The 15897-nt window shown below is 43.1% G+C and overlaps 2 protein-coding genes across 2 annotated transcripts; one reads left to right on the forward strand and one right to left on the reverse strand.

Annotated features, from left to right (window-relative positions):
• The first annotated feature begins 202 nt into the window (after positions 1-202).
• Positions 203-5966, forward strand: LOC141000528 (dihydrofolate reductase). Its single transcript, XM_073471239.1, has 6 exons — positions 203-331; positions 2061-2110; positions 2484-2589; positions 2700-2826; positions 3210-3325; positions 4658-5966. The coding sequence occupies exons 1-6, from the start codon at positions 225-227 to the stop codon at positions 4746-4748; spliced, it is 597 nt and encodes a 198-aa protein (XP_073327340.1). The 5' UTR covers positions 203-224; the 3' UTR covers positions 4749-5966.
• A 4949-nt stretch (positions 5967-10915) lies between these two features.
• Positions 10916-13230, reverse strand: mterf2 (mitochondrial transcription termination factor 2). The gene is made up of 2 exons (XM_073472286.1): positions 12261-13230; positions 10916-12173 (listed from the first exon to the last, which is right to left on the reverse strand). Exon 2 carries the CDS (start codon positions 12146-12148, stop codon positions 11021-11023), a length of 1128 nt encoding a protein of 375 aa, XP_073328387.1. The 5' UTR covers positions 12149-12173; positions 12261-13230; the 3' UTR covers positions 10916-11020.
• Between the last annotated feature and the right edge of the window lie 2667 nt (positions 13231-15897).

Genomic DNA, 15897 nt, shown 5'->3' on the forward strand with positions numbered 1-15897 from the left:
CAAACAGTGAGGACAGCCGCTCACGAGCCAGTCACGTTGCTGTGTGACGAGGCAGCCTCGGGGAGGAGGGGAGCCGCTGACTCGCGCTCAGGATGCTCGGTGACCAATAGCAGCTGCCGGCCGGTGGGCGGTGATATCTCAGCTCGAGCCTCAATAAATGGCTCCTGCACACAGGCGCAGTCAGCCCCAGCCTGTTGATCTCGATCCTGCCCGTGTTGCTGAAGATGGAGACGTGTCAGGACAAAGTGCAGAAGAAACCTATCCGCCTCATCGCGGCAGTCTGCAACGACAGGGGCATGGGGAAGGATGGGAAAATGCCCTGGGACATACCGTAAGATGGAAAACATTTCTCTGCAGGATGGTTGAGACAGACTAGTTACTGTGGATGAGGATCCACATCTGTGCAGGAGGACTGTGTTTTGTTTTTCAGTCCTCTGTGTAAGTTAATTTTAAGGAAAAGCTTTTAAAGGCCATGAAAGCAGAATTTATTCTAAAGTCAAATATGGAATATAATTAATAAGTTAGTCCATAAATGTAGGACTGAACCTGATGGATGATCAGTGATGGAGCGTAACTAAGTACATTTAATTAAAAGTTTGAGGTACTTGTACTTTACTTGAGTATTTGTATTTTCTAATGTTTACATTTTGAAAGCAGATATTGTACTTTTACTCTGCTTCACTCATTAGATAACTTAAGTTACTAGTTTACTTTGCAGCATCAGAGCCAAAGTGCCACATTTTTTAATTAATTTGTTTTATCTGTCATAAAATAATTATAAAAAACCCACTGATAAAGAAAAATCCACCGATAATCTGCCAGACGACTCATAGTAGACAGCATTTACATATGTACTTTTAAATACATGCACAGTTTACATGTACTTATACTTTTGATCATCAAGTATATTTAAAATCAGTTACTACGAGTCTTTTGAGTATTATTCATTCGGAAGACTTTTACCAAAGTAATATTTTGTGTTAACTTTTACTCGAGTATGACTTTTGTTTTTGTTTTGTTTTTGTTAAATTCTGAACCGCCTGGTTTGGAGTTGAGCCTTTATTTACGTAACTTATGTGCATCACTATGTAACAGGTGTTATATAAATATATATTTAAATATATGTTATAAAATACATACAGCTGTCCTGCAGCCATGGTTACCAGCTGTAGCAGCGTTATTTTAGATCACACTACCTGGCTCAGCATGACCCGCCCTACTCTGCCTCTGATTGGCTACATCCTGCCTGTTACATAATGTGCATGTGCAACTCTCACCAAAGATTGAACAGAGGCGAGATGTCTCACTCCAAAACTAAAACAGAGCGTTCAAGACACAGTGTGTAAAGAGAGGCTGCAGCAATGAACCATATGAGAAAAATAATGTGTTTTTTGAAGATTAAAGTATGTAAACCTATTCTACTAGGACCAACAAATAAAAGTATGAACCTGAAAATTAGCACAGCATGACCTCTTTAAACAAGGCTTCAGAACTCAGTGGTAGTTGAAAACCAGCAGCACTTGTTTCAAAGGTAACAGTTACAAACAGTAACCAGTTATTACCTCAGTGGAAGCAGCTGGACTGCATTTTTGTTTGTCACATACTCAACATAACTCTACAAAGGTGCGGTGAATTGCTTTGTCTGCCCCTCCAGCACTGTGCTTGACATATTAGAAATATTACACTTTGAAATGTTCAGAAGTACAGTACACGCAGCAAGAAACAGGAAAAGGAAAATATGTGCTAAAATATGAAACACTAGAAGGATGAAGGATCTCCTCTTTGGCCACTCCACCGAAAAGTGTAAAGGAGCAACTGTTTACATGGCTGAAATTATTAGGGTGTGGAGCGTAGTGGTGCAGTAGAGTAGTTAATGTGTAGTTATAGTAGTGGTGACTCATTTGTGTTTCGGTATGTTGTGATACGTAACTACGTCTCATTCCCCAGGGCATTCTTTGCTCCATGTGTAAACTTTAAGCAGCAGTGCTTAGAAATAATGAGCTTAGTAACAGCCGACTGTTTTCTGCTTCATTTAATCTTGAAAATGTGACTTTTTGCAGATCTGAATTCAAGTTCTTCATGGACAAAATCACGAGGGTGTCGAGACCAGGTAATATTACATCATCACGTTATAAACACCTCATACAGGCCTGGGTATGATTCAAAACGACGCACTGCATTGTGGGTGGGTGATAAGTTGTCGTAGGCCGCCTCCTCTGGTCAAAGACGGTCGTTCTAGTGTGACATGAATTTATTATTTTACTTCTCAACGACTCACACGTGTCCTTAACGACTCTGTAAGGACACTCCTACACAGAGTTTAAAAGCCTGCAACTCACAAATGTCTTCAAGGAACCGAAACAAGTCCAGTTGCCTACGATACAGCACCCAATCCTGTACTGTGTGTCATAAGAAGAGATGTGAGAGCTGCAGTAGCTGAGATGTTGAGTTCAGTGTCACATACTTTCTTGTGTCTGTTTCAGGAAAGATGAACTTGTTGGTCTGGGGCAGACGCTGCTTCCAACACCACCCAGAAACTACCTTCCCAATAGCCAATAGTTTGCATGTAGTGCTGAGTACGACATTGAAGTGAGTGCACACACACACACACACACAAACAAACATCTGCATCAAAACCACCCGAGGTTTTCATCGTCATGCTTTTATTTTCTGACTGCTGGACGTCTCTCCTCTCACAGCACAGTTCCAGATCACGCCAACTTCTTGTGTCAGGACTTTGAGAGCGCCGTCCTCCTGGCAGCCAAACCCCCCCTCGCTGACCTTATTGAGACCATATGGATCATTGGCGGGACGCGGGTCTACGAGGTAAACTAGCAAGACAGGAAAACCACAGGTCTAAATAATAATGAAGGTCACGATGGCTTCATTCCCACTTAGCTGCTTCAGTTTCAGGGTCCTAATGTTATGTGAGATAAATGAATAAAGACACGAAAATAAGCTTTAAAGACCATAAACACCTTTGCTGTGCCCTCAGAGTTGTTTTTACTTATGCATGACATGACACTCCTGGTTTAACTAAAATGATGTTTGCTGGGCAGGATTATAATTTCCGCTGCCATTTGGAGCCTTTTAAATGCAAGTTGTCCTGTGCAGCTTAGATTTCATCTGTGTTAACACTGTGCTACACTTCACATGGCAAAGCCAGGTTGTTAATACTGTTAATGTAAGCCTCTCTTGTGTATGATCAGGATGCGCTGAAGCACCCGTGGTGTGACCTGGTTTACCTGACGGACGTCATGGCAGAGTTCGACTGCGACGTCTTCTTCCCCGAGTTTGACAGAGAGCTGTTTAAAGTACAAGAAAGGTAAGAAAATGGTGCTTCCTGGAAAGAAAACACTCTCTGCTCAGCCTCCTTTGTCCTAAAGTACTGGCAAGGAAGCAAAATCTGCAGGTTTTAACGCGTCCGTATCTCCCAAAATAGACTCATCCTCAAAGCTTGGCTACTCCGCCCGTCACACGCTTGTCATTAAATGAGCTTTGGATCGTTTCCACATATTTAGGATTTTGTGGTCTAAGCTGAACCTGCGTGTCAGGTGGAGCAGGTGTGTGTGTTTATTATGCAGATCGATGTCTGATACCACTGGTGTTAATGGTTTTGGTGACAGCGATATGCACTGTGTCCTCCGGCATTATTTGATGGTTTCACACACCTCTCCAAAATCACTCAGACACACTCTGTATTCTTCAGACAGCAGAAATGTCAGAGGTTTACCATCGAAAATAATAAAAAATAATATTGGAAGTAGCTGACCAGTAACTGTCCTCGTCCTCCACAGCCGCTGTGAAAGCTTTCTCTTGTGGTTAATTACATCCGCCTGAAGGCAGCAGGAGCGGTGCGCATTTTCAAATCGACACAACTTTACCAGGGAAAAATAAATTTAATTAAAACCACAACTACTACGTTCTACTAAGATGCATGTTCTTTGTTTGATCCGCGGGCCTCCCTTTGGGCAGCCCTACAAGACAAGCTGGTCCACAGCCGCCTACTTTTTTTACTCCCATCTGCCCCAATAAAGAGCTCCTGTCAGATCAGCCGTCAGAGCCACGCAGCGCTCTCCTCTTCCATTTTACTCTTCATTAAACACAGCGTATAATCTGACAGCACAGACACGGATGTGATCTAAAACTTGATAATATCTTTCCCACAAGTCTGGATATAAAACAACGTCCCACGCCGTCTATTCCTCTGCTCTGAACCACCCGAAATTACCGAAAACAGGCTTAACCACTGTAATCTGTGTGACTAGTCTGAACTTCACCCCTACTTAGTTACTCAGCAAACCATGCGCTCTGTGCCACGCTGCCGTCCCTTTGTTACAAACTAACCGTCAGCACAATGTGTGGACAGACTGCGAGGTCAGTGTTTGAAAGGATTTGCTGACATCACCGCCACCGGCTGTTTCAAGAGCAAAGTTACTGCAAATGTACTAAGTTTGGTAGTTTATTAATTAATGATCTGTTGAAAAGTCATATTTCACCAGTAAAAGCTCATTTATATCCTGTTTCATGGTTCTGAACATGATTGAGCTCCACCCCCAGCGTTCCTACTGTTTCATTAAATTGTTTATCCATTTAATTCTTATATTCAGCTGTTTTCTGGCCTTTAATGAACCTGTAAAACCTTTTCTTCTTTCAGCTTTCCCGATGTACCGAGTGGAATTCAAGAGGACAACGGCATTAAGTACAAATGTCAGGTATTCAAGAGAGAGACTAGTGATGCAGTGTAGACAGAAGAACACAGAAAATAAGCAAAATCACTCTCGTGTGTGTTTTTTTCTGATTGCTCGTCCATTTAGACATTTCTTTCCGAGTGTGACTGTACACACACGCTAAAACCAAAACTCACAGTGAATCTTTGTATTGAAGGAAAGCCAAAGTCTTTGACAACACTTGCCAAAACACAAACACATTCCAACAGGTGTAAATGTGTAATCCATGAAAAACTTGAAACAGTGTGAGCACAGACACTTAAAGAGCACATCCTTTCGTCTATCCAAGTTTCTATGTGAAGTTACTCTATAACTATGGATCCATAAGACCAAACGATGACCGTCACCACGGTCTTTACCTTGACTGATGCCATCATCTACCTATCCTGAAGACCATATAACTAACTAAGTCGTGTGACTGACTTTAGGAGGCTTGGCTCGCCGCCCATAAAGCATCCAGGTGATGACGCCTCCTCCTCTCACCTCAGCCCGCTATGAGCGACAAGAGACGGTGACGGTCATCGTTCTTTCTCATAGATCCATAGTCATAACTTACAATCTGTTTCGACCTCACTCCTTGGATGTCTTGTACCATCAATGGCGCGAGGAACAGAGGACTCTCCACTCCGTCTCATCCTCGCCCAGACGTGGAAAAAGTCACAACCCTAACCCTGCCATGAAGCAGCTGCACAGATTTCTGGAAGAGGAACCCAGGAGGTGGCTACACTCCTGGTGGAGTGAGCTACCAGATTACCCAGGACTGGGAGGTTCTGCCCAGAGATAGTGTTGTTAATCCAGCAGGATAAACACTGTTAAGACCCCCAGTTTCTTCCCACTGGAGCAGACAAACAGCTGGCCGTGTGAGCACCTCAGAGACTGAGCGTTAGCAATATAAAGCCTTCTGGGTTGAAATGCACTGATGTAAACCGCCTGGTTTAGACTTGTTGATGAAGGTTTGTCACTGTTTGGACTCATGGCTGTACCCACTGGATCCCTCAGGTCTTCTGGTGGCCTGTGGGACGACCTGCTGTGGAAGAAACTCACCTGTTTAGACCGGCTCATATTTAGTGTGTGTGTTCAGACTTGCATCTTTACTATCATGTCTTATTTCTTATTTTATCTCTCCGTTATTATTCTTTTAAATGTCACGTTCTTTTTAACTTTATGTTGTGTTCAGAAACTTGAAGCTCCATTTAATGTATGACTTTTATGCTACAGTAATAAAGTTTGTTTAAAGTCAAACTGGTACATTTTTTAATAGAAATGACATTTTCTGAACCTCATCTACTGGTTATAGGTAGTTTTTGCCACTAGATGGGGTCATATCACAGAAAACAAGAGACCGAGAGCATACCAAACAACATGTCCTGGATTTTAACCACCAGCTTCAGCCAAATGGGCATTTTTGCTCTATGTTAGAGAGCTCTTTCTATTGGACACTGATGGTTTCATGGTCTTGTTACAATAAAATAATTATAAAAATGGTCAAAGTAACTTTTCAAACCCTTAAAGGTGCACTATGTAGTTTCTAGGAAGACATTTTAATCAGAAGAGAGATCTTCATTGATTTATTTCATGCCTAAACAAACTAAATAATCAAACTCTTTGTTTTCATGACTGAATAAACAAACTGAGCTTAAAGGACAACACAGTGTTTATAATAATGTTTATATGTGGCGGACCCCGCCACCTTTCTAGCTTCAAACAGCGTTCTTGGACCTTATTTTCCTCTGAGAGCAGCTTGTTTATTCACTTATGGAAAATATAAATACTTCTCAGTTTGTTTTATTACCTCATCAGTATTGTATATGTTCAAGTTTTGAGTTTGAATTTCTACATAATGCCCCTTTAAATCACTGCACTGGCTTCCTGTGTGTCAGATTTTAAAATGTGATTACTCGTCTCTAAAAGCACTAAAAGGTTTTGGAGCAGGATCAAAACCAAGCCTGGTGAAGCAGCTGGTCGTTTTTTTTTTTAAATGCAATTTTAAAAATGTGTCTTAAAGTCTTATTTTTTATGTGTTCCTATTCTCCTGTAAAGCACCTTAAACTGCCTCGTGTCTAAACGGAGCTAAACTCAGCTTGCCTCGTCTGCTGCAGTATAAAAAATGCTTCGTGTTATAACTTCCTACACTTTAAGACAAACTCATTCACCTACAATACACCCAAACATAAAGGGTAAAAGCATTTTACTGTGAAAAATCCCAATACACCGAGGAAAGTACAGGGCTGTCGACTGTGGAGATGAAACAATGAGGCTTTTCTCGCCGCAGACAGTTTTGACTTGTCGTAACAGGAACCAGACAGACACCGTTAACAATGGCTCTGTTTAATTAAAGAGTTATCAGTTATTGTTTTATCACTGAGACATGTTGGCACGCCTCCTGTGATCAGATTTCCTGTGATTTCAAAAGAAACATTTGTCTGAGTCTCCAGGACGAGCTGCTTTAAATGGTCGATGACATTATAAAAGACAGGAGTGACACGACCGTCCATCCTCACAGACCTCCCCTCGCCACGAGGCAAATCACCAGTAGTGACAGATGAGCCTTTGTGAATCTCAGATGCAACATTCAATATAGGAGGTTGTTTAGCTTTGGTGCATTCAACGTCCATCAAAGTGACATTTATTTCTCTCCCGCAGCTTGTAGAGGATATTTGTGGTCTGTCATCGGGGCGCAGGTAGGAGTCTCTACTGAGAGATAAGTAATTATAACAGAAAGCAAACTTTCTGGTGTAGGTGGGGAGAGAAGAGTTGAGCTGAGTGCAAACTGACATCCCACACTGCAAATGTTATTATAAAGGGAAGGAACACCAGAGCAATAACAATATATATATAAATATATAAATATATATGTTTATTTTCCTCCTATATTAGCTGCTTTTAATCAAATGCTTCCAAATTAAAATACCAGATCTTGACCTCAAAGGATAAGTTCACCCATAAATGAAAACTTAAGTCATAGTCGCTGCTGAGCTAAAAGCTTCTGAAGTGGGTGCACAAGCTCTACTGTGTGTCAACGATGCAAATAACATCTTTTCACATCAGGTTAGGATCCAAGAGCTTCCAGGAGACTTGGATTACGCTGGACGAGCTGTATGGAGCCATTTAGTTCAGGAGTTGCAGAGCTGTTTTGCTGTGAAGCTCCAGAAATGTCGTGTGGTCTACGAAACTTCTACTTTCCATCAGCATGTTGTGAGTAGATAAACACTGAATTTTAGTGTTTGGGTGAACTTATCCTTTAACTTACATTGACTTTAAAAGAAAAGAAGAATATTTACTGCAGCAGCGGTCGCCCGTTCTCTGGCTGCAGCTGGAAATCATAGCTTTTAATTGCAGATGTCATCTGTTTCTGGTGAGATAGGACCCATAAAAGCAAAGAGTTGAGCGTGGCTAATATCAACCAGTGTCATGTTTGAAATGAAACAGGACGATTTATACTCCCTCCTATTAACCTCCCTGGCTTGTCTGTGTAATTCAAGAAGCGCAGCGCGGGGCCGACAGGGGACAAGAGGACAGCGGGTAAGAAATAGAGGTGACTCGCATGTAGTCACCTGAGGCCTTGTCTCATCTGCCTCACCTTGATCCATCCTGATTAACTCCCTGTATTTATTACTCGGCGCCACTGAGAGCTACACGCTTGCAACATGATGAATTAAAGAAAAAGTCACAGATGTCTGTGTAAAATTAGGAACCTTCAGCACATCAGCTGCAGCACTTGAGGTACTGTCGTCGGCCCTCGGGGGGCTCCGTGTCGAGAATGGTCTGGAAAATGAACACGAGTCAAGCATCCATCTGCAGAGCTCACATTCATTACCAGATGCACTCACTTTCGCATCATCTGCCCAGTGGCTATCGCCATGACTACAGAGCCATGCTGAGTGATGCAGCAGATGGGGAGTAGAAGTTGTTAATGTATATGACTCCCCCCCCCTTCAGCCTCTTCCTCCATCCTCCTCCTCCCTCTGGACACACAAGTCCTCTCTCTCTTTGTTGTGACCCCCTCGTCCACATTACGCCAGCGAAGGAACCTTGAGGCATAAAGTCATGACTTCATTAGCCGGGATGCTCGCTCCCATTACAAGGCCAAAAAAAGCATGTTTAAAGGGCTTTTTGCTGGATTTGAAACATTAAGACACATTCAAAACGAGACAGGGGGGACATTATAAAAAACGCCCGCTCTCGGTTTAGACAATGCTCAGAAAGATTGTATATTGATTTTGTGGCTTATACAAAAATATATGTGGGCACTAATCCAAAAGCCCTTTTTTTAACCTCCGTATGACGCACACAGACATGAAAACCTTATTAATGAAGCCAAACATAATGGAAAATCTATTTTGCATAAATGAACTGAAACTTCTTTTTGAACAAAGACTGCAGAGTGCCTTCAAATAAAGCACTCCCAATCCGAGTGAAAGGACTTTTTTTTTGTCATCCTAAAGTGTGGGCGCATTTGAATCCATTTGAAATGATAATAACGTGACATTTCTGCAGTAGAATAACTTATAATAAAGTGTCTCCATCTGTAAAGAAACAATACAAATCTCAGACGCAGTCAGATTTCCTCCCTGAGGGGAACACTTGTGCTGCCAAGAACAGAGTATGAAAATGAGACACTTACGCCGGCTGTAAATAAAATGCTTTGAAAAGCCTTGTTTGTCTTCGCTTATAGTCAGAAATGCGTTTGACGGATGAGTCGGCACATCCGTCTGTGCGGTTATGTCATGAGGTGTTTTATGTGACGTTAACTGTGATGAGGGAAGTTGTAAATAAACAGGAATAAATCCTCTGTTTGGCAACGGACGAGCATTAAGCACGACACTTTAAGATGCCGTTACATTCGTCTCACTTTCTGATATCACTCCACCCTCGTCGTCTCTTACAACATGAATTTACACCTGCAATAAAAGTGTGCTGCTCTTCACGTGCAGCGCCGTCAGACTCCCTGATAAACAGGAAACTACAAGTTTAACTCAGGCACCCTCACTGTTGAGATTCACTGTCAAGTTCACCGAGGGGCTGCACAATATATCGTCATATCGTCGAAAAATCTCATCACAGAATGTGCAGTCGAGTAAGCAGAGGTGGGAAGTAACATACTTAAGATTTTTCAGGTATCTGTCAACTATCAACTATCTTTGTGGTGCGTTCAGGAACAGCTGGGACAAATCCTACGGATTCTACCTTTAACTTTAATAGTCTTTGAATTATATTAATATGACGTGAGCTTCAGTTAGCTTTGACCACAAATGTCCTTCAGAGGGAGACTTTTTACTCTGATACTCTGAGTACATTTCAGAGCCTGTACTCTATTACTTTTACTGGAGTAAAGAAGTTGAATCAGTACTTCTACTTTTACCAGAGTCTTCTTTTATGCAAGTATCTGTACTTTGACCTGAGTGTGCATTTACCACCCATCCAAGTAAAGCAAACTAGCTCAGACATGCTCAACAAACTCAACACAGTTCTCATTTTCCATGACTCATCTACAAGAGCCAGCTGCCTAATATAACCTAATTTAATCTGATTTAAGGGTTGTTTGGTATATTGGAGTTTGTTGCTTGTGAGTGCAGGCTGTGTGAATCTCGATCATTCTTAATCTTGTGCCAGTACTGGCTGTAAATTGCTTACAGGGCAGCCCAACCTACATAAAAATATAAACAAAAAACATGTAAAACTAGGGGAATGCCCAGTGTCCACTACTAGGACAATGAACAATAAACAAATGCCTCTTCCCGCTATAATAAATAAATGTGCTCCTACAAGTTTCTGGCTGACAATCTAAGGGGGCAATGAGGTTCTCTGTGGTTCAGGGAGAGGTTCAGACTGGGTCAGGGGCAGATTCGGTATGAGGGTGAGAGCCCCCGGTGTGACATTTCCCACCTCTTTTAAGCCTTTCAATCAGGGTGTCGTCACACCAAACAAAGAAAAATGGCAAGTCAAACAATTGGACTGCTACAATCTATTTATCAAACAAAGCAGGGCCTGTGGTTGTTCGATAAAATGCACTTCCAAACAAAATCACCCCAATCACTCAAGAATGATTAATTCTTTCCAAATATCCTGTAGGTATTTAAGTTATCTGAAGAAAATTCTTGTATTTTTTTTTCATATAACAATATACAGATCGCAGAAAACTAAAATATTGCGATGGCAGTTGATTATAAATGAAATGCTGATCGTAAGAGCACCTTTAGACACTTTAATTGGATACTGATATAAATAATCAGGACAGTAAACATCCAGTTACAGCTGTCATTCACTTGCATTGGTCCACACAGCCTCTGTCAGTCATCTACCCTTAAAGGGGCAACAGGGTTAAAAAGTGGTCTCTCTCTACGCAGCTGTAGTTTTCCACAGCTCATCTCAAAGTCCTTCTTAGTGCCATTCAGGACCTGCAGGCTACCTGTCCTTACGTCATAACCGTGCGCCCTCAGTCGCTGGATGCGGTAAGTCACTATCTGAGTGGTCAGCTCTAAAACAGTCGGAGTCTTTATGATTTGAGACATGCTGATCCCGGCGCTGAGGAGGCCCTTAATGCGCTCAGCCAAAATAGCTTCAGGGTAGTAAAGCACAGCCGGGCAGCTGAGGACGATGTCCCGCAGCTCTGCCTCGGAGCAGCCCAACGTGTCCTGGGAGTATGCCAGGGTGAGTTGCATGCTGTCCGGGTTCAGCTCGGTGACGAAGCCCCTGAGTTTGGAGAGGAGGCGGAGGAGCTCTGCCGTGCTGAAGCCTTTGTCTTTCAGGAAGAGCAGGTTCTGTCTCAGCACCTCGGGAGGCTTGAGGAGGACAAACGGGTTCTGACTCAGCAGCTTCTGAAGCCAGATCTTCATGTTGTCCTCCTCTCCCCCAAGCTCCTGATAGGCCTGCTGGAGCGTACGCACCATCACCTCGTTCTGCTCCACAGGCCGGCTGAAGCTCTGCGGGGCGCTGGCCATGAGCTTAGTGATGATTCGCTTGTTGAGGTTTAAGCTCTGGAAGTAAGCGATGTTGTTCCGCTGGTTGTCATGGTGGCTGGAGGAAGTGAAGAAGGAGGCCGGAAATTTCTCGATGATGCCAACCAGCTCCCTCTGGTTTGGGCACACGGACATCCACAGCTCCCTCTGGGTCTGCATCTGCTCTGGGAGACAGAGGACCGCCTCGGGGTGGTCTGTTAAGATCCGAGCCACGATGGAGCCCGAGGCTCCCATGTCATTCAGGAGCCCAGCTACCTCCTTTGTGTAGGCTGGGCTCTGATGCAGGACCCATCCTTTGAGTTTTCGGATCTTCTGGATGTCCACAGAGAGACCGTAGAGATCCTCAACTGTCTGCTGGTTCTCCGTTGAGCTCAGGGTTGCACATGGCCTCAGGTTTAGAGGTAGAGCTGGGACACGTTGGCACCGGAGGCACAGGGATGTCGCGATCAAGCGCAACATTGTTGCACAGTCCTGAGGTGGTCACCTAAAGGAGCGGGAGAAGAAGAAAGTGTAGTGGGTGACAACCAAGCAGACACAGAACATACCTACTTACTAAAAATACCTGCTTCACCTTGATAAGTAGCAGAGAGAGCTGGATAATGAAAGCTGGAGCAGACTGCTGCACAGTAACACTGCTACTGCTCATCAAACAATAATGTGATAGTAGCAGCTGTGGTGATGCTCTGTGAGGCTGGAGGGCAGTCATGAGGTCCTATCCGGACCGGAGACTGACAACCAGGACTCTTCTTTATCTTATTTGTTCCACTGGTCAAATAAATAACATGAAGTATCTTCCGAACATCAGGCACAGCCAGGGGTTATTTCCGAAGCTTCCTGTTGACTTGTCACTGAGCCACACAATCAGGAGGCAAAGTGAATTTCAACTTGAAACAGAGCAGCGATTCTTCAGAACTACTTCCACTTTTAAACAAGTATTGGCAGAACGCTGACAGAAATATGACTTCATTTTGCATTTTCCATCAGAAACCCTGATGACTGCACCCTGTATTATTGTCAAACTAACATACCGTAATTAAATCCATTAAAAGCACTTTGTAATTTAATCTCCTTGCTTTAATAAAGTGCACCCGGTTGCTGTTTCTGTGAAGTCACTCATCGCAGCCTTCCCACCTGAAAAGAGGATTATGCTTATCCTGCACATCTGCTGACAGATGTTACACAGGGGGAGAGCATGAGCTAACTTGCTGATGTACTGAAACATGAGTCACAGTCAGTGAGCCGAACACTATCAGATAACACGTTTGAAAGCATAATAAAGGCACAATAAGGCACATTAGTGCGTTTTATTCGTGCCGAGCAGAGGAACCTGTTGTCAACGATTTCAAAATAAAAGTCCTCTTGCATCCAGTCCAGTATTTTAATTGAAGGAGCATGCTATCTGTTTAGCATGCTAGTTAGCTAACAAGAACAGCGAGACAGGAGCAGCACGGCTACAGCACGTGATGTGACTCAACCCCGTGATTTAACTCGATTGCTGCCACTTATTTGCGACAGCAGTTTGTAAATATGCGCACAGTTTAGCGAATATATCGACATTTCTCTTATGAAATCAGTTACCTTTAGCAGCGGTCAGCGGATGTGACGTGTTGTTATGGAACTGATTTCTTCTTCTACGGTTGGTCGCTGCGTTGTCGTGCGCACCACAGCGACACACGGCGGTGGAGAGCGGTATTGCACCGCAGCACAACTAAGCACTTACAGCTCAAATGTGACCTGAAATAACTTTGATTTTATGTTTTTCTTGGGGGGGGGGGGACATTTTTTGAGCAGAGCGTAGACATGTGAGTGTTATGTGATTTTTTTTAATGCTCCCATTGCCTCTATTTCTTTCCTCTTTTCAAAAGCCCTGCTCTTTTATTGCGGCCCATATGTCCAGTAATTAAATAATTTTGGCAAAAATCTGTATCTCAAACAGCAGTTGGTGCGCCTCCAAACCCCGCAGCATACGGGGACCTGATGAGTGTAATCAGCGCTGGGGCTGAATTGGACCGAACACACGGAGAGTTTTCTCGCAGTTGGTGCTTAATCATGATGCTTGATCACCAGCCCTGCAAGCTGTTCCCTCCGCAGCACTGAAGCTGCTGCTGCTGAGTGGGTAGCTGGGTTCATTATAGTTTATGTACTAGTAAACAGATGATGTGTCTCAAAGGGAAACAGGTTGGTGCTTCTTTCTTTTTTTAATGCCCATATGTTGACGGGAGTGAGCTGGTCATCGGAGTGCACTGATGCTGTTAAATTGTTGTTAACAGTATTATCAGTTTTATTAGCAAAATGCACAAAAGCACAACACATTTACAAATAACAACTGTTTCAGTTAGCAATTAAACCGTCTCTCCGAAGGATCGTGTCCAAAAGAGAGACATGCATTTGTGTTTCATGGGAAGCAGCTTTCTCTCCAGAGGGAAGCAGGCGTATAAAATAACATGTGGGCCTGCAGTGTAAACAGTGTCGGTCCCTCTTCTAACATTGGCAGTCAACCTGTTAACTGTATCCCTGGCATTTATCAAAGGTTTGAGCAAAGTCACGCAATCAGTATCCACCCTGTGTTGCTACAATGCTGCTGTGGTTTCAGCAGGAATGAGGAACTAAAAACATAAAAATTCAAAGAATATGGAAGAGAAAATGTCAGTGGCAGAAAAAAAATTGGGCAGACAGACAAAACCGAGTGTCAAATAATACCTAGCTGAGAATGCCAATCTGAAGAATCTTTCAATCCAAGCTGCATGATGTGCTTCATCCAATATTTTCCTTTCTCTGTGTAGCTGGCGTAGGATGTGTAACACGCCCAGCCCTGATTAAAACTGCTACATCCTCACTGTGACTATGTAATGTTTACTTACTCTCACAAAAATGAAAGACGTCACCAGGTTACAGAACAGTCAGTTCGGAAAACAACAGCATCTCAACAAGAGCCAGAAAGGGAGAGCTTCGGACCAGATGTTGGCGTAAAGCAGAAAACAAAGGGCAGTGAACTGGAAGAGGAAGGGAGAAGCAGCCACTGGGCAACACGAGCATGATGTGTTACAGGCTGGCAGACCTCTTGCAGATGCTCACGCACAGAGTTTGGAGAAGTAAAATCACAACGAGAACTTCCAGATGGCGTTTATCTCATTCCTCTGTCCGCTGTAGGGAGCTCAGGGTGTTTTTCTACAGGCTGTAAATTTCCTTGACCTTTGCCACACCTGACCAAAAATCTTCCCCTTAAAACAAACAAGCGTAATTTCCCTACATAATACCCAAGGTTGCCACCTGACCCGCTTCATGCATGGGTGGACAAAGTACAGGGATTTTCCCAGACAATGTGTTTGTATTCTCTGTCACCAAAACATAAACTCCAGGCGTTAATCACCTGAGAAACCGAAAGAGAGAGATAGGGAGGGACAGTGATACCAAGAGCAAAATAGTTCTTGATAAGGCAGCTGTGAATCACAAACCTGCTGCCTTCGTTTCATCGATCATCGTCATCCTTGCTGCAATAAATAAATAAACTCTTGTTTGCATTTAACCACATAGTGTTTGTCCTGTTGTGCAACAACCTGAATGCAACACCAGTGAGAGGAGTATTGATGTATTGAGTAGTACAGTTAGCCTGGGCTATTCATTAACTGTGAGGAGCTGTTACAGTACATCAGGTTTCATGAAGTAAGGAGTTGAATTAAATGGGCACCTGTCTCTTTAAGGCCCTAAATACCCAGTCTCCTCTGATTGGTCAGCTCACGCACGCCTGACCCAGCAACGCTCACAACTACAGAGCAGTTAATCAATTCTTACGTGGCATAACTTATGCAAATGTGTGACATGGCGACGTGGTGTGATGTCACAAAGTCACCAAATTTAAGCCGAGACCACCGACGAGGCGTTTAAGGAGCAGTGTTTTCTGTGGGAGAGAGGAGTTCCCCCGTTTTTAACTTTCAAGATCTTTTACGTGCACAAGAACGTCTATAAAACACTGGAGGAAAGTAAATAAAGTAAAAAGCATAATAGGTCATCTTTAAGTTGTTTAATGCTGCTGGACTGAGGACGTCTGTGTCAGATTTTTGACTTTATGCGTGTTGTCAGCAAAATGTCTTTTTATTTTAGTATTAACAGATTGTGTGATTAAACACCAAAATGACAACATTTACATAAAAACATAATCATAAATATGAAACACACTTCGTCAGGATGCAAAGTGAAACATCATGAGG

This window comes from Pagrus major, chromosome 8 (assembly GCF_040436345.1).
Source record: "Pagrus major chromosome 8, Pma_NU_1.0".
Lineage (NCBI taxonomy): Eukaryota > Metazoa > Chordata > Actinopteri > Spariformes > Sparidae > Pagrus > Pagrus major.